Raw genomic sequence first — 19,885 nt, 5'->3', positions numbered from 1 at the left:
GGCTCAGCTTCATTATTAAGCTTTCACTTACCATCAGATTGATAAGATGTAACTCATTTTAAAAGCACTGCAAGCCTAATGTTATTTCAAGCAGGCCATGAAGTCAAGCTTAGTTGCAATCCCAGCTGATCTCAGTGCTAGCACACATCAACTGATGGCTCATTCTACAGAACCAACTGGTAAATACAGGTTGTGTTTTTCAGTTTTTCAGAGTGAACTGGACGCCAGTGTGAGGCAGGCAACTTAAATTGAACTCTAGTGATGCCAAAATATCTAAATATCTAATGGGTTACCAACCAACCCATTCAGCCAGAAGATCACATGAAGAAAATCACTATGTCTATGTTTAAATGCTTGTAGCAACTTACCGCTCTTGGTGTCCTTTCCATCCAGTAAGGGTCGGTAGTCACTCTTGGAGACCGTCTCCCCAACTTTGTCATCGTAGCTCTCTTTCTCCAGTGAAGCCACAAAGTCTCTCTTCAGAAGGGCATCACCAGGGGCCCCACCTTGGACGCCACCGCCACCCCCACCCAGAGCATCTCGCAGGCTCAGGTCCATAGTCCCGTTACTGGAGAGAAAAGGGACAAAATTACTTACATTAATTTTTGCTTAATGATATTTTTCTTCACCTTTAGTCAGGCGCCCATGTTGCTCACTACACTTATAAACTTTATCAGGCAGTTTTTAGGAAAAAATCTCCCAAGTTTTTTTTTAAACAGAGCAAGGGATTTTCAACATATGACTTCTTTTTTAGAAAACTTAAATTACTTATCTACAGAAAGTAGCAGGCATATTTCAGAAAAAATGACCTGGGTAAATATTAATAAGCAACTTGAAAACAGACCTTTTTATTGAACCATTTACTTCTTTTTAAGCACCTTTCAAATGCTCAAAGCTTGAAAAATCTAGTCAAAACTGAGGAGTGTCTTTACTCACAATATAAAAGCTTCACAAAGGGCCTGAACTGTTACTTGAGAAAGCATCGTGCCAAAAACAAAAGCAATCAGTTCAGAGTTGAAAAAAAAAAAGAATTACTGATGATGAGATGAAACTATAAGCACAGATATGTTGCTTATGTGCGAAGAAAGATCACCGTCCCCACAGTGAAACATGGTAGTGGGAGTATTATGCTGTGGGGATGTTTCAGTGCAACTGGAACTGGGAATTAGGGCTGTGCAATATGACCAAAATCTCATATCCCGATATAAGATATCTATTGTCCCCTTAACGATATAAATCACAAAGATTTAACATTTTCTGTAAATGCTGTGAATCTCAGGCAGCTCGACTTGCGTTAAGTGTTTCCAGCTGGGCGTCATGTACCTGGAGTCGAGTGTTTTAACCGATGCATGAAGCGATACATTTTTAGACATAAGTTGTAACGGCCGCCGTTTTCTTTGTGGGTATTTATTACACGGCGTGCTGCGGGAAAAAGGCTGTTCTAACTTTTGAGTCTAAGGTTTATTTTTTAGCACCTGGCGGCTCTTTTTTGCTTCTCATCCATAAATACTCTGCATACTCTTTCACGTGATTCAGTTTATTTTGAAAAGTCTCAACAGGATCTTGAGCTTTATTGTGAAAGGGTTATGTGGAAAATAAACAAGCAGACACGCGATGGTTTTACTGCCGTTGTTGCTAACGGCAACGCATAAAAACAGGCGCTTGTCCGTTCGTAGTGTGGTTATATAAAATATAAGAGAAAGAGAGAACTTTAAGAAATTAATATAGCCACTACAGTGACCATCAAAACGATGAAAAAATATTGCCATAAACAGTTTATTTTGCGACACCACTAAACAAACGATAGCGTAAACTGAAACGATAGATGTTTTTATATTGCATCCAATATATATCGTTATATCGAACAGCCCTACTGGGAATCGTATTAATTTGGAAGGAATCTTAATGCTTAATTAAATGCTTAATTGAAGCACCTGTTCAGCAAGCTCCAATGTGTAGAAAAGTAGAGCGGTAATATACAGTACAGCATAAAAAGCAAATATGATGAAAACTAATCCATGACACAGAGGCACAATTTGACTGACAAACCGTTTCTGGAATAAGATGCATCAAGGAAGGAAATAAGAATATGAAATGCACTTCATCCTGACATAACTTAAATCAATATGTTCAGTTAAGAAATTACCCCTTACAACTTTCTAAATCCCACAAATACACACTGCAGCCCAACACTTAGACAGCATGACCCTATTACAAACTCTTCTTTCTCCCTGTCCTTTATTTCTGTTTATCCCTCCATCCACACTCGCGGCAAACAAGCTGTCATTGTCTTGCAACTGTACCAAACACACACACAGTGACACTCTGTGGCCAGCAGCCAGGATGAGGACATACAGTAGAGTGTTAGCAGGCCTTGAGAAGAACTGTAGGCCATTGTTTCAGGGGTCAGACACCTTACAGTGGTCACCACACACAACATTCCCAAACTGAGAGTCACTTTGGGGTTCTTTAACAGTCTTGTTTTCTCTTGTTGGTTTTCACTGTTGCGCTAATCCACATGCAAATGTCTTATTTTTTCACTCTCCTCTCATTTTTCTCATAAACATACATTTTTACCAAAAGTGCTCATTCCAAGTACTTTGTGTCACAATCACACATTCCTCCTGACTCTTCCTCACACAAACACAATCAGGATGTACTTAATAATGCCATCATTCTAATTTTTAAAATGAACTATCCCTAAATAGAAGCCTCCATTGCCCTCCTAGCGTATTATACTGCAATATTTATCGCTTCATTGGACAGGTTTCATAAGCCAGAACATTCAGAGGCCTGGACTTGGGGTTCTTTGGGGGGGCCTTTTTTTTCCTCATTGAATCTGTCTATCTACTGTTGTTACTCACAATAGCAGACATTTTTTTTATCATTACTGACATACAGAATTATACAGAATAACAATTAAGTTTTGTGTCTGGAAATACAACCCATACAGAAGCTTATCCAGAATCCCAATTATGGAAAAACTTCACGTTTTGAAGGTAACAGTGTATATAATTTCTAGATTCAATACGAAGATTTACTTACAGAGAATTACTCAAAACAATGATAAAAACACTAAAGATGATCACAGGACTCTGCAGTTCTGCTCAGTTTGAAGCTGTTTTTGTCTATTTATGTCTGCAGTAGGCAGATATTTTCAGATGAAAAAGCTCTGATAAAACCAATGTGCATTACATCCTCTACAGCATGCATAGTTAATGAGTGGCTAGTGAATAAGCTGTAATAACTGTATTACAGCTGAGCTGTAAGAAGAGTGAATCTGGCTTATATATTTCTCAATATTTCTTCCCACAATGTATAATATATATGAAATAACATTATCTTAAGGTAGTACTAGTACTAGTAAAAGTGGTGCACTCCAAAATTTTAAAATAAAGTTAACAGCTGGTCATGCTCATCATTTTAGATGCAGAATAATATATTTTGTTTGCTTTTAGGTAGTTTTCTAAACATGTAATCTGCTAAGTCAACAGTTACTATACCTGTGAACTTTATTACAATGTTGAAATATAGTGGACAACTACAAGAAAGTTGCACGAAACAGAGACAGTTAAGTTTAAAATATGTGAAAATTAATTTCTATTCAAATAAACATTCTGTGAATCACATTTTCTTTTTTTCTTCTTTTTTTACAAACAACATTATTTCAACAGAATGGCTACAATCAGTGGGTTCCCTCTTAGAATAAACTTTAACATCAGTGCTACACATCTGTATTATCATGTTACTATGTTGGCAAAGAAAAAGCAGTACATAAAGTAAGGAGGAAAAAAAGAAAAAGCTTATAGTGACGGTAAGACTGTTGAGTGAGCTGTTCAGGTCTGAAGGATTAAAAACTGACTTTCTACCCGAAAACCACCACCTCTCCCTGTCTGAAGCCAACCGTCTGCTACGTAATCACTTCACCATCCAAACCACTGGCAGTCCTCACACAAGCTAGGACACACACACTGGCAGGAATTTAAACACTTTGCTATACCGTCATAATACAACTGAGATTAACCTGAGGATATTTTTGTAACTGTGTGTGAGGTAACGCGAAACATAATGTCAATTAAGCTCTATTTCCAAATTGCTGCCTTTTTCTGCTTTACATAAAAAGGGTATTAGCTAGGTTTTGTAATTATTTTGACCAGGCTGACAAAGTTTTCTGGGAGGAGTTTGCATTATAGATTTTTCAATCTTGAAGTATCAGTAAATAGAGTAACTCTTAGAATTGCAAGAGTCATTGAACAAAAATGTCTTTTCATCCTTTCAATCACTACAACATTAAACAACAATTTATGTAGAAAAAAGTAGAAAAAAATGCTTGCATCAGTGGGTGTGAATGGGTGAATGAGCTATGCTGTCTAAAGTGCTTAGAGTGCTCAGTCAGACCACATAATCTGCTCCAATAAAACCAAACAAAAAGGGAAATGTCATACTAAAACTAAAAATGTATACTGTTACATTTCTGCTATAGACTCTGATGCATTCTTATAACTATAAATGAAGATTTGTGATGCAAAAAAGTTATTAACAATCAAAATCAACAATTAAACTATCAGTTGGTTGGAAAGTATCTATTTACAACATTCTTAACTGTCACAGTTTATTTGATCTATTGAATTTGTAAGTTAGCTCATATTCTAATTCTAATTAGTGTCTAATTTTTATTGCAGTCTTATTGGAGAGAGACAGAAGATCAACCAAAATACCCCCCCCCCAAAAAAAAAAACAAAACAAAAACTATTATATAAAAGTTAGAAGTTAATTTGCATGTCACTGAGTGAAATATTTGATCCCCTACAATACAGCTAGAATTTTGGCTCCCACAGATTGGCTCAATCAATTGTAGATAGTCCTGATCTCAACTTGTTATGTGATTAAAGCACACCTGTCTACAGAATCAATTTCCAATTCCAGCCTCTCCACCACTATGGGCAAGACCAAAGAGCAGTCATATGGTAAATGAAGTAGTTATTATATAGGTCTTTTCTACTCTGAGAAGTCAAAACAATTTATACAACTTGTCTCATTCACACAAGCACTTTTTTCTGTACACATTTGCATACTATCTAACATTCCCACACATTCATACGCCACTGGACTTCCTGAGCTACATATACTTGGATGTCAGGACCTAGAATGGGTCTACAATCCAACTGTAGGCCCATTGTGGCCTTCAATCCCTGGGCTACAAAACTATCAACAATAATAAACAAAGTGCTGTACAGCTATTTGAAACTAAAAGGATAAATAAATAAAAGCAATACATAGCAATACAAGTAAAAAACACAATACAGGTTAAAAACAATAAGAATTTAAAAACTAGAAGGCATAGAATTAAGACATGTAGGATAGGTTGAACAAATGTGTCTTCAAATTAATTTTAAAAATCCCCACAGAGCATGCCTGCCTAACATCTTGAGGGAGGTTGTTCCACAAATATGGTGCACGAAAAGAAAACACACGTTCTCCAATTGTCTTTTTTCTGGCTCTGAGAACCTTTAGAAGGCCAGAGTCCTAAGATCGTAGAGCACGGCATGGAACATAAAGGTGTAAAAGGTCGGAGAGGTATGACGGTGCCAATCCACTGGCCTTGTAGGTGAACAGGAGGATCTTAAAATCTGCTCGAACCTAACAAGGTAGCCAACGAAGAGATCTCAGTAGAGGGGTAATGTGCTCAAATTCCCCAGTTCTTGTTAAAATGCGAGCAGCTGCATTTTGCACCATCTGTAGACCTCTAAAACTTTTCTTTGGTAGCCCAGAAAGAAGAGCATTACAATAATCAATACATGAAGACACAAATGCATGGACAAGAACCTCTGCAGTGTCGCTTGGCAAAACTTGATTTTGAATTTGGCTGTGTTCCTCAAATGATACAAGGCAGTCTTTGTTATCTCTTTAACATGAGACTCGAAGGAGAGCACCATGTCGGACCACACGCTCAAGTTTTTTACCTTGTCCCTGCAATTTATGTCATCAATTTTCAAGATGAAATTTTGGGACAAGTACTGAAGTTTTTTGACAAGTACTCTGTCTTATCAGTGTTTAGGAGCAAGAAATTATCCGATAACCAGCCCCTAATTGCAGATAGATAAGATTCTAGTTTAGACACCTCAGCACAATTTCCAAAGGTTAGAGGAACATAAAGCTGCAGGTCGTTAGCGTAACAATGAAAGGTTACATTAAAAGAACGTAAAAGAACACCAAGAGGCAGCAGATACATAGAAAACAGCAATGGTCCAAGTACAGAGCCCTGAGGGACCCCATGCCTCATTCCCCAGGTCTCGGAGAGATCATTTTTAAACTAACAGTCTGAGACCTCCCAGACAGGTAAGATCTCAGCCATGATAAAATATTTCCTGTAACTCCAATAAAATGTTCAAGCCTATCCAATAAAATACAGTGATCCACAGTGTCAAACGCAGCACTTCGATCCAGCAGTAATAAAGCTGAAGTGCGATCGTTGTCTGCATTTACCAGCAGATCATTTATCATTTTGACTAAGGCTGTTTCTGTGGAGTGATTTGGTCTAAAAGCAGACTGGAAAGGTTCAAACAGATTGTTTGTTAACAAATGCTCAGTGAGCTGCTTAAAATTCACTTTTTCAAAGACCTTAGACAAAAAAGACAGATGTGAGATGGGTCTATAGTTTGTAACCATGTCAACGTCCAGTCCAGGCTTTTTCAAGATACTGGTACTACCACAGCTGATTTAAAATATTCAGGGAAGACTCCGGTTGTCAACGAAGTACTTAAGGGAAACAGAATGTAGGGTCCTAATACTGACCACAGTTCTTTTATAGCCCAGGCTGTTAGAGGATCCAAAGAACAGGTTGTACATCCGTCTGTTTTTACAACCTTAGTTAATCCAGATAGGGAAATATCTGGATTAACATGTCAGAGAACAGTTTATCAGCACCAACAGGTAAAGCAGCTGAGTAGTCTAATGAACAACTCGAGGAGGGAGTAATCTGATTCCTAAGTGTTTCAGAAGCAAGAAGCTTGGTAAGAAGTTTACCAAGATATTATCTAAATCCTGTAGATATTTTTTTGTTGATACAGTAGTCTGATTCTTTATCAGTTTCCTTACTGATCCTTTCACAACTTTCCAAGTGGAACAAAAGGTACACGTTTTCAGCATCATTGCAACTGTGTATGTTTCTGGGTATGACCCAACCTCCAGAGTTTAAAAAAAAAAGCTGAAGCTCAGGAAGTAGAGCAGGTCAACTAATTGTAAGTTTGGTAGTTCAATCCCTGATTGCGCCCAGTCTACATGCCAAATGTCTTTGAGCAAGATACTAACCCCAACTTGCATCCATTGCAGTATTAGTGTGTGATTGGTAGCTAGAAAGCACTTAGAAAAAAGTGCTTGTGTGAGCGAGGACTGTCATATAAAACATTTTGAACGCTCAGGTAGAGTAGGGAACCCCTATATAAGAACCAGTCCACTAACCTTTTACCATTATAGTCTATTATTTATTTGCAAATTATTTTAGCTTAGCAGATATGTGTGTCTGTGTGTTACACCGGAGCTCTTTAAAGGGGGAAGCTTGACAACCAAGCTAGCTACCATTAGCTGACAACTTAGCACTGATGTTCTTTCACTCAAATGATGTTACTTCTGGTTCCAAACATACAGCAGCAACAGCTCTGAGAAATCAAATAATAAATGATGACATCCATCTTTTACACTCTTAATGATCAGCATGAATGGTAGATATAGACTACAAATAAAACTTGCATATGACTCAAATGCGCAAGTTGAGTTTGATATATTTTTGCAATGTGCACTTATCAGAAAACTGTGCCAACATTGAAAACAGGAACTGCTGAGATTGATAAGAATTTGGAAGCTCTTCTCAATTCCAATCCCTACACTTGTTCTCAACCAAAGCCAGACTGATAGTTCTGACAAAAGCAGAAAACAACTTGACCACTTTTATTCTGATGCAACACAGAGGCGTCAGGGAAAACAATACTAGCTAGCTAGATTTTAAAAAGAGAGATGAAGACTGCATGACAGAAGACTCAATGCAACCAGGTGGAGAGATGGACTCCAGGACACTATCAGTTACTGTCAAGGTGGAATTCACACAATTTTCTTTTACACTGTATTTTTTTTTCATTCACTTCTCATCTGTATGTGGGTTAAAATAGATTTACAAAATTGGAATGAATACAGTTCTGATTTTGTTACACATCTGGTCAAGTTATCATCTCACCACAGACTAGAAAACACTTGTTTTCATTACACAGAAAGATACAAGTCAGTTTTTCAGCTAAGCTGTAGGTCAATTCAGCTCTGTGATGACTCACAGTACAATATCTAAATCTGTGCTAATGATGTAACAGCAGTGAATGGAGAGGTTAGTGGCCCCGGGGAGATACACTTTCCCACATTCACTGTGCTCGTTGGTGGCTAAAAATGGCAAAAAAATCATATGCATTTGCACTTCTGTTTGGCTTAGAAGACCACAAATATTTGTAGCTACAGTATTAAGTGCAGTTACCAGCACATGGTTATATTCAGGATTCTGGTTTATTATGAGATTTTATGAGTCAACATAGCACATATATTCATACACATCTGTGCATCCAGGCTCATTCACAAAAAAGTAGAGGAGCACATCGCTGCTGTAGCAGCACTTTCCATGACATTGAAAGTAGGAGTAATAAGAAAAAAGAATAATGGAAGATGTGTGTACTGAATTTATTGTCATTTTCCAGATCTAAGATCAAGAAGGACACTGTAATTTGGTTTGACATTGCATTCCACCAAATTTGAATCCTGGCTGCATCTCCATCAACCTGTTTCATATAGATTTGCACTTTGCACAAAAAAACAAAACAAAAAAACAAAAACGCAAATGGAACAAAACATAAACTCATTTAACACTGGTATGAGGTTTGTACTAGTGACATCAAATACCTTAAGACAAGGTGTGTATTTCAGATGGAACTAAACATGGCTGGATTGATGTATCTGTACCTTAAAGTAGGGAAACAGCTGGCTCAAAGTAATAAAAAAAAACAACAACGTCTGTTAAGGGACAGTGGGCTGTATGCTCTTCCACCATCACAGCTGCAAATCTCTATTGGAGACTAACCACATGGTGCCATATCATCAATCTAAACACAATGCACATATGTATTTTGAAGCTCTACTGATCTAAACTTTCATATTAATGAAAGATCAAACAACTACTGTATATCTAATGTGAAGCAAGTCATTTGAATGATGACTCCACAGCAAGCAGTAACATCTGAGGTTAAAGAAGTTCTAATAAGTAGTTACAAATTGTTATGTGCAGCTTTAGGGAAATAGAAGGAGCTCATCCACACTCACTACTCAGTGAACAAAGTCGATTTCATCTGCGTGGTTACATGCCAAGCAGGGATCTGTCCCACAATGACAGGCAGCTCCTCTCAACAGCTAGATGACAAAGCTGGCAGATGTGGAGGATAAATATGTTCCCTAATTTAATTGGGAGCAAGTAATCTAGAGAGCTGAATTATGTCTGAGAGTCCATTAACTGGTTTAGAAATGTTGACTCTGAAAGAAATACCAGTTCAATCGTGGTTTCATCATGCTACGTACGTTTTCTTGCTTTTCTCCTTTTATGTTTTTAATAAAACCTGGTGTGACAAACACATGGTCCTGACCAAGGTTATTATCGTTAACGAAAACTAACGAAATAACGAAAACTAGAAGTGAAAAAACATTTTCGTTAACGGAAATAAAAATAAAAACAAAAAAAGGAAAACTAACTAAAACTGTAATGAGTGTTCACAAAACTAACTAAAATTAACTGAATTTATAGCAAAAATGTGTTTAGTTTTCATTGATGTGTGCGTGTCATACAATAGTCAAGGGTGAAGATGAAGTTTAGTTTCCAGATTTTTCTCTTGCTGTGTCATTATGCCAGCAGGTGGCAGCACGTTAGTCGAGTCGTCTGTGTTGCTGCTCCGTCCACGCGCAGAATCATGTCAGGAAAAGTCGGGAGAAAGCGCCAGAGTCCAATTTGGGATTACTTTGAATATGACTGTGTTTTGGATGAAGTGTCTTGTAGTGGAAAGAGACAAATTATGAGGGACATTTCTAAAGGAAAAAATCCCACAAACCTTAAAGTGCACTTGAAAAGCTCACACAAGAAGGCTAACCTAGCTTACCTTGAGAAGGGAGCACACTCAACCCTCATCCCCAGAAAACAGAAGCTAACCCCAGGCAAGGCAGCGTGATGCATCCCGAGACAACAGGATGGGGACATCTACATGACTGTGTGAGTCAATTGCCTTCAAAAAGTTTATCAATTCACTTGAACCAAAATTACGAACACCCGGTGCTGCAAGAGTTAATAGTCTCATTGGGGCCAAGATATACATTTTATAGTTGCCTGGTATCATTGGTTGTTCATCTGCCTTCATTTTTTTATTTATTTATTTAAAGAACCCATAGGTGGGAATGTGAGTTGTCTGTCTCTGCGTGTTAGCCCTGCGACAGACAGGCGACCTGTGCAGGGTGCAGGGTATGGTAGCTGGAATAGCAACATACCCAAGGATAAGCAGAAGAGAATGACTGATATGATGAAACTGGGATTTTGTTGCACTTAATTATTGCAAACAACTAAAACTATAACTGAAACTAATCAAAACTAAACTGTAACTAAGGATTTTCAAAAAAAATAAAAACTAAACTAGCAAACAATTGGTAAAAACTAATTAAAACTGATATAAAATTGAAAATCTGAAGTCAAAAATAAATAAAAATAAAAACTAATGAAAATTGCAAAACTATTAAAACCCTGGTCCTGACAGCAGGAAAACAATGTGATATGAAAACAGGAAACATGTAGGTAACTATAAAGAACCATTCTCATTGATTAAAGAATCAGGACAAAAACATCATATCAGTGATATAAGAAGGTTTCTGTTTTTCAGACTCATGCCATCAAAACGTGTTAACAAAATCCTGTCATCAAAGGAACTTGCAAAGAAAAGCGTCTGGACTTCTTTAAGTTGCTTGAAGACGTTTCACCTCTCATCCGAGAAGCTTCTTCAGTTCTAAGGTCAAATGGTGGAGAGTCCCAGATATAAACCTAGTGGGAGTTTCCCCCCACAGAGGGACAAAAGGACCCCCTGATGATCCTCTAAATGCCTGAGCCAAGGTGTGAAACTGGGTGTGGGTCCCAATCAGCCAGAGTTTCGGGTGTGTTCATTGTGAAACCTGGCCCCACCTTATCTAACATGCGAATTCCTGAGGTCAGATGGCCCAGGATGTGAGTGGGCGTTAAGGCATCTGGGAAGGGATCTCAAAACTGGATTATAGATGGCAGAGAGTTGGTGTCGTAAACCCCCGCCTCTGTTCAAAGATGGTCGCTCACAGTGGACATAGATGGCTTCTTTCACTCCTCTTTCAAACCATCTGTCCTCTCTGTCCAAAATGTGAACATTGGCATCCTCGAAAGACTCTCCCACTAGGTTTATATCTGGGACTCTCCACCATTTGACCTTAGAACTGAAGAAGCTTCTCGGATGAGAGGTGAAACGTCTTCAAGCAACTTAAAGAAGTCCAGACGCTTTTCTTTGCAAGCTCCTTTGACTACGATGACCTGGATGACTGAGAACCTTCACAGACAAAATCCTGTCATGGCTGCCCAGCCAGTCGCCATGGTGACTCAGCAGCTCCTCACTGTCTCCTCCTTGATGGGCACAAGTTCTGACACACCCACACACATACATGCACAGACTGTCTCTGATGAGCAGCAGTTTATATTACCGCTGATAACACACACACGCGCACACGTTCCAGTATATGAGGGTAGGTGCAGACAAGTCAGCTAAATCCAGATTACTAACTGCGCAAACCTGTCAAGTGTGACTTTGTGTTGTGTTTCAGTTTCTGTGTGTGTGTGTGTTGTCAAGGTACTCAAGAAAACAAGAAGTGCACAGATGATATGAGCTGGTGAAGTTGAATAGAGGAGAACAAATGGAAACTGATCTGCATGAAATGATACTGTATCTTTCCATCTCACTTTTTTCTTGCTGTGTGCATACTCTGATTTCATAGATTTTTCTTTCTGTGTTTTGTAGCACATTCATTCAACAGAACACTGTTTCTGTTACTTTCTTTCATTCTTGGTCCATTAAGGTGGGCCTCTTATGCTTGTGTTTTTTTTTTCTGGAGACATATATACTGATTCAGTGGTGGAGGTTCGTGTTAAACATGGCCAAGGTTTAATAATGAGGTTGATGTATGCATAAATAGCAAAAAGCAGAAAAAAGCAGAGGCTCATTAGACTGTAAAAACTTGGCTCAGTATTTTTTTTTACTTTTTTGTTCAGTATGAGGTCAAAAGAGAGGATATGGCTAAGACAGCCAGTTTGTGTGCACAGCTACATGTTATGTACTAGCAAGAATTTGGCCTAAAGAGAGGAAAAAAGGGAGCTTTAACATCTTGTTTTAGATGGATGATTACTTAAGAAATGGTACCAAGAGTAAGAATAAGGTTTATTTTGAACTGTGAGTCATGCAAAGCTACTCTAGTAAAGTCTAAAAGTAAAAATGTTGAACTGTAAATGGCCATAGTCACATTCATCTTTTCATAAATGAAAGCTTGATACATTTAAACTAAGCAGTTGACAGTCAAATAAGAAATGTCTTTGTGTTAGGCTAGTAGTTACCAATAAAGTTTCCAAGTTTGCAATCCAACTTCAAGAGATATTCTGTCATATGATGTCAAACATCAAACCAAGCTTGTGACTGAGAGGTCACAAATCAATAGCTAGTGAATGTGTGGTTTCACTGTCAGATCAATTCATCACGTCTGTTTGCAAAAACAAGCAGCAACAGCAAAAATGCTCATCTTAGGCTTCAAAAATGGGACTCGGCTAATTGAGTGACAACACAGTAGTCACTCATCTAAGCATACTGCGTGTGCTTAGTGACATGTGATTGATAATGAATTCAGTTTGAGGAACAATTACATTGAGTTCATGTGTCCTTTTGTATTCAGAACTGCGGTTCCATTTAACTGAAAAGCCATTAGGGATGACTCAGCCAGTGAATACACTGCGTTTCGGACCACTGAGATTTGTTTATTTTATTGTTTAAAAATAAACATTGTGACTGGATGGATATGGAAGGATTGGATAAACTTCAACTTATTTTGAGCAGCTAACATTTTTCTGCACCCAAACATTTAACTGGGATGAACTGTGACTGCACTCCAGACTTTGGGTTTAAATAATGAACTCTTGCTTACATCCTGGGAGCAGGGTGCATGTTTTGATGCTTTAAATGAAGGGGACATTTTATACTCATTCCTGCCTCGCTCTGCTGTACTGGCTGATGGCTGGTCTGATCTTAAGCTCAGTAGGACAGAAATAACCTTTGCTTATTTCAAATCATGAACGCATAATAATGGAAGCTCTCAGAAGGATGAATATGAAGATGAGAAAGGGACACAGTGTTTCCCATCACTCCTGGTTCAACTGCCACATGATGTCAGGTCTGATTTGAATCTCCGCCTCTTTTCTCCACAGGAAAAACTGACCTTTGTTGTTGCCTCTGAAGCCATTGTTTGATCTATTCACTGAACCTCTACTGTACAGTTGGCTCACTCCAAAGGCTACATGGACAATCATTTTTGCACTGTGCTTGATATCTGTTGGTATTTACCTTGGTCACATTTAAGTAGCTCATCTGGGTGATCTGATAAAGATCATGATGTGTAAATTAGTAAATGGATAATTGAGTTACTAGTAATGGTATTAATAGTAATCCTAAAGGCTCTGTTTAAATCTATAATGTTAACCCATCCGTCAATGCACAGATGCCACTGGATACCCTGGATGTAACAGGGACTGATCATCATATACAGCAAGTACTTTAACATCCAATACAACACCGGCCTTTCCTGTTCTAAAGGTTTCATACACAGTGTTATCTGGTGTGCATTCCCATTTGAAGCACTTTTGTTCAATGCCAAGCCCTCAAGCAAACTGACAGTCCTCACAGAAGAACTGCTGTCTTGCTAACTATTAGAGGTTGACCAATTAAGCTCTTTGCTCTTTCCATCTTGAAGTTACAGCTATCAATCAACTTTTAAAAATGCACTGAGCTGTTTATTTTGAGATTGAGCAACGACATTTCTCTTAAAAGATCTGTCTCACAAAGCAGGAAAAGTGCTTTAATGTGATCCACTTTTAACCAAGGCAGATCACTATGGTAACCACAAATAAGGCAGCAGCACCAGGTCTATGTTCATACTGCTTAACATGGTCACCTCCTCACCAATCCTCACATGAACCAAATAATTTGAAGATAACAGTACAATCAAAGCACATAATCTGATATTTCCAGTAGCGGATAACATGTGTGCAGGATTAAAACACTACATAACAATAATGTTTCTTTCAGTGACTGATATATTTCATCAGACATAATAAATGTTTGAGGGAAGTTAACGCACCTTGTCCCCAATCTGGCAATAAAATTGGTTTCAATAATAAATGAAGTATAGTGAAGTTTGTTGAAAGTCTTTAGAGGAATTCTCAAAGTGACTGGTGTAACACATTAAGGATCCATATATTAGCAAAGTGAAAAGCTGACTGGATAACATTAAAATATTCAGAGGGGGGAAACTTATAAATATATAGAATTAATGAAAAGTTAATTCACTGTGAATTCATCACTAAGCAGGAGTGAGACTGCAAGCACAATTTCCATTTCAGTGGATTTACAGTTAGTCTTAACATAATGTTTTGAAACGTGTCAAGATGAAAGTTTGTGGAATTTAATAGACAGTTTATTTTCCATGTGTGAGTAACACAGCTGCATTATTTGACTTATGTTGTCACTTAAAAGCAATGCAGCAAGCTGTAAACCCAAATTTGTCACACAAACCAAGGGCTTATAAGCCAGCATACAAAAAGCAGTATTATCTTTCATTAGCTGTTTCATTATCTGATAATTTACCTACGGTAATTTTATCCTTATTATTAATGTTATTTGGTCTGACATTTCAGCTAGTATTCACACTATTTTCAACAGCTAGTTGCTTATTTTGACTGCTGGTTGGTGTTTGTGTTACCTAAACGTTTTTGGTGAATACACATCCCTTGTGCACCTTGAAACATGGGTGTTTAGAGATAGAAAAGCAATCAGTTGGAAAGGACTACACATTGTGCATTTAATCATTAGCTCTTATTAAACTCTGGCTCTCTTCTATGGTACGTCTTTCGTCCTGTTTTCCTCCCCTCACCCCCATCCAGTTGTGGCAGACGGCTGCTCCTCCCTGAGCCTGGTTCTGCCGAAGGTTTCTTCCTGTTGAAAGGGAGTTTCACCTTCCTGCTGTCGCCAAGTACTTGCTCACAGTCTGATCATTGGGATTGTTCTTTATAAATTGTAGGGTCCTTATCTTAAAATATAAAGCAACTTGATATGACTGTTGTTGTGATTTGGTACTACATAAATTAAACTTAATTGAATTGAACTGAAAAGCTAAACAAATTGCTACAATAGGGTAAAATTCTCCATAGAGGTGTACGGAAGCCCAGAGTTAAAGGAAAACTCCTTAACTCCAGAAGCTCCTTACCTAGGACTACTCCTGACCGTAGGACTTTAATAATTAGCAATATTAATTACAACCGTTACTACTTTTTTTGTAGACCACTAACTGTTGGTAATCTAGTCATCTTTTCCACTGTTCCATTCCTCTTTACTTAACAGAAAAAAATAGGAAACATCATAGTTTTGGATAACAAATGAAGTTCATCTTGTAGTCCATAGATTTTCTTTAAAGTTCCAGAAAAACCTAATGGCTACAGAATGCTATCACTCTTCATATCGCCTGGTTTCATGCTGGGCACAAACATTATGAGATAACTCCATGTTTTGTTACATAATCTTACATTTTTTACATAATTCTTACATTTTAACAAATTTCCCACCTGTGGGACTAATAAAGGTCATCTTATCTTATTTTACAAGCCAGGCCTATGATATCGCCTGGAGAAACTACAACATGATTAGATCGTATCTCTACAGTACTAGCTCTGCCTGGCTGACTTGTTGACTTACTGAATGACAACAGAGCTTACACATTTCCAGCTAACAACTGATTATTACTGTCAATGCTACACTGTAAAACGACTTATATATGTAGTCAAGGTTTGACAAGCTCTACAATGATATTGTTTGCTTGGTTTAGTGGAAAAGCCTAGAAAAGCTGCAAATGATGCAAAAATGTTAACTATACCTAGCTAGGTGCCTGCTGACTTCCGGGCTACTTGGTTGATCCCTTTGAGAGGGATTGGATGTAATCCCACCAATCCCTGAGGCAGAAATTATGGCATCATCATCATTACAACACTCATGCATTAAAACATCACTGATAATCCATCTAGCTTCTGTGCCAGCAGTCTCAGGCAAAAAATGGCCTTACGTTTTTTACATTTAGTATCTCTGTGATTCAAACATTCAAGGAGTCAAAGGAGTTGAACTGACATGCCTTTTTCATTTATATATTCATGATCTGGAATTTTCATGCACCTGGTCTGAATTCTGGATGTTCTCCTGATTTGCTACTCTGCAGTTACTTGGACTGTGTGGTTCTCTGCACTCTCACCTACAAAAATTACTTCCTGTTTGCAAAGATTTAGAATATCTGAGCTCAGTTTTAATCTGAACTCATCACATATACACTCTTCAGGTCTCTTACTGTCAAATTTGAGGTGACTGGCTATCCTTTTAGCATCATTTATTTTTTAGCATGCATAGTTAACACTTTGAATGGGTTTGTTTTAGCCCAAATAGAGTTCTTTTTCTAAACCTAAGTAAGCAGTGTTGGTGCCTAAAGCTAAGAAGTGAGAAGAGATAAAAACTGCAGTCTCCTGGTCCTGTTTTTAGCATTCGCCTTTGGCATCCAATAATACCATCATCAAAGGATATCTTACGCCTATGTGTGAGACACCAGGGGCTGTGAGACACCAGGGGCTTTGACAAAACAGCCAAACATGACACCATTGGAATGAGAACAGTTTAACTAATAAGCCACTGGAAGTTTTGGTCGTTTTGGATACAAATATTGTACTCGGCCTGTTCTCACAATTCAGTGAGTTGGACATTTTAAGTCATTTCAGATTAAATGACAGTCTTTGCTCATTGTCATAAACTTAATCCTAAAGTATGTCAGTTAGAATATTTGGGGGGTTCTCCTGATTGCCAAGAACAATTTTGATAATCATTCTTCCAAGTCTTAGTAATAAGAAATCACATGCTGTAGTTAAGGGTCAGCTTTAGGGCTATTTAGATCTCGGGGATTACATTTTTAGACTACGACTACATACAAGAGTGGCTGTGACTCAGGAGGTAGAACAGGCCATCTAATTGGAAGGTTGGTAGTTTGATGCCTGGCTGCTCCAGTCTGCATGCCAAAGTGTCCTTGGTCAAGATACTGAAACCCAAGTGGCCTGTCCCTAATACACTGATCAGAGAGTTAGATAGAAAGCACTTAGACACCAAAAAAGTGCTTGTGTGAATAAGGTGTATAAGGCACTTGGAGTGCTCAAGTAGAGTAGAAAAGCGCTCTCTAAGAACCAGTCCATTTATTATATGTTAATACTGGCAAATGTGACTTTGCTTAATTACCTCTTTAACTCAGAACACAGAAAAGAAAGATCCATCAACCTCTTTTAAGTCAAATACAATATCACAATATTAACATACCTGAATGATATTATATACAATAATTTTAAGATGATAATGCGGAGCAATGACATTGTAGTATGAGTTTGTTGTTGTTATAATCAGCAACAAAATGACAATAAAGTGATATGAGAAACCTCTGGAAATGAGTTGGTGACCATGGTGACTATCAATCAAATGGCAAAGTCTTTTCCCCTTTTTAAACATTACGATTTTCTGCATCTTCACAATTTATAAAGCAAATAATTAACTGATCAAACAGAAACAGCCATCTGTTTTTAATGAAATGTCAGTTATAAACAAACACACAACAACTTTGAAATACAGTGTCAGATGAGTCTGACTGGTGTAATGAGAGTACATTATTTCAGATGTCTGTCTCCCCAAACACACTGAGCATGTCAAAGTGACATAGGCTCTGTACCGTGTACCAGGCTACAGATGATGCCCACTTTATGTAACGGGGCAGCCACGTTCTTCGGCTTTAGAGATTTTACTCAGCATTGCATCATGTAGCTTCTTTGGCTCCAGCTATCACACACAGAGCAGATATGCACCGTTTACTTGAACCTTCAATCCATTTCTACTTTGAGTGCAGAATGGAGACAACCATTTTCCCATAGTATTCCCACAGACAGTCTACAGTCCTGTAGCTCAATGCGGTTTCACATGTGAGATAGAGAAAAGGCAGAAAGAGCCCTAGAGGAGAAAAAATGAGCATAGACGAAACAATGCGCTCTAATCCACACACACACAGCATGCAGAGTGTGTCTGTGCGTGTAAGTGTGTATGTGTCTTGACTGGGGGAGGGGGGTACTATGTATAAAAATCAGATACTCTTCTATTCTTTATATAACAAGGCCTTCGCTGTACTGGAGATGCAGCTGTTTCACTATAGAGATAAACATCATGTAAAACCTACTACGGTCCCATGTAGGAATATTGTAATGACAGAGGTGCTGGCTAAATGCACTGAGACCACTACAATTACTCCTGGCTTACTAATGAGGAGCCAAAGCAGGACTATCGGAGGAATCTGTTTTGTAGTGATTTTTCAGCAAGAGGGGTGTATCATCCCGACTCTGCGGCACCACCATAACAAAGAGACACGAATCCACGGACCTCTGCATGAGACACTGAACCCCCCTCACCCCCCGCCACCCCGACTCTTTCTCCTCCTCACACGCCCACCATCCTCTCCCCATTGGGATGGGAAACACCGCGCACAGCGATGTCTCCGACTATGATTCCGCCATATCATAAGCTAAATATAGGCCTGCATCCGTGCCACTGCAGCCTGCAGACCTGAATATAAATATAGCACCAATTACATTTCATTTATAAAGGCCCACGCGAGGCTGGCGCATCGCCAGGATGCAGAGAAAACGCGATGCCACGTCCCGAATCACGTTAAAACAGTGAAACTCACCGTGTGGATGCGTCCCGAGTCTCTCGCTGAACGTGTGTGTTTGACAGTAAGAGTGTGTGATGGGGAAAATCTCTCCACCTTTCGGTGCTTGCAGAGCAAACTGGTGCCAGGACTGAGACGCAAGCCACGCCCCTTCCCCCGAACAGCTCGACCAATCAGGAGCCTGGAGCGTCAAGCGAGGAGTCTTCAGAGTCTGCATGCGGGAGGGGAAGCTGCCGCCTTTACGGACCGCCGGTGACAGCGCTATTTGTTTTGGCTTGATTATTTAGAGATTTAATCGTACATCTCAGGGGGAGCGTGTTAATATGAAAACACGTACAGTGGGTGACAAATTAGAGAAAAATATGCAACCGTTGGTCTCCACATTGAGGGGCTCTAGTTGCTGTTTTATGTGTGAGGGCACTTTGCTTCTCTGCTTCTGGGAAAGGGACGATAAAAAGTTGTTCTGGGAGAATATTTTTGTCCTGTAATTTCTAACGTGATGAAAGAAGTCTCTTAAGTAAGCTACTTGCTCAATATGCATTTTTTTCTTCAACAAGATGTATTTTTCAATCCCAAATACGAAAATGAATTATAATTTCATACAACTAAATCTTGTGTTATAAATGTAATTATCCTTGACATTAAGAGACATACACAGCAACCAAAGACTGTATATAAAAAATGGACATTTGGTTTCTGAAATTCTCAATTTAAAGTCTAATATTAGTGCTATAAGTGACCATAATGAAGAATAAAAATA

The 19,885-nt window shown here is 38.5% G+C and overlaps 1 protein-coding gene across 5 annotated transcripts in view; it reads right to left on the bottom strand.

Annotated features, from left to right (window-relative positions):
- The window catches only part of map4l (microtubule associated protein 4 like), a 133,095-nt gene extending 113,787 nt beyond the window's left edge, over positions 1 to 19,308 (bottom strand). For 3 of the 5 annotated variants that reach the window (XM_042227104.1, XM_042227106.1, XM_042227107.1), the window contains exons 1-2: positions 19,144 to 19,308; positions 369 to 568 (exon numbers count right to left, since the gene is read on the bottom strand). In XM_042227104.1, coding sequence (XP_042083038.1) covers positions 369 to 558 — 190 coding nt within the window. In that variant the 5' untranslated portion in view covers positions 559 to 568; positions 19,144 to 19,308. The remainder of the gene's footprint in view (positions 1 to 368; positions 569 to 19,143) is intronic. The other 2 variants (XM_042227105.1, XM_042227109.1) reach the window with 2 other exon arrangements.
- Between the last annotated feature and the right edge of the window lie 577 nt (positions 19,309 to 19,885).

The sequence above is a fragment of the Haplochromis burtoni genome, unplaced genomic scaffold, assembly GCF_018398535.1.
Source record: "Haplochromis burtoni strain Fernald_Lab_line unplaced genomic scaffold, NCSU_Asbu1 Contig_243, whole genome shotgun sequence".
NCBI classification, from domain to species: Eukaryota; Metazoa; Chordata; class Actinopteri; order Cichliformes; family Cichlidae; genus Haplochromis; species Haplochromis burtoni.
Note: the sequence above shows the minus strand (reverse complement) of the source record. Positions and strands in the feature narration are given on the sequence as shown.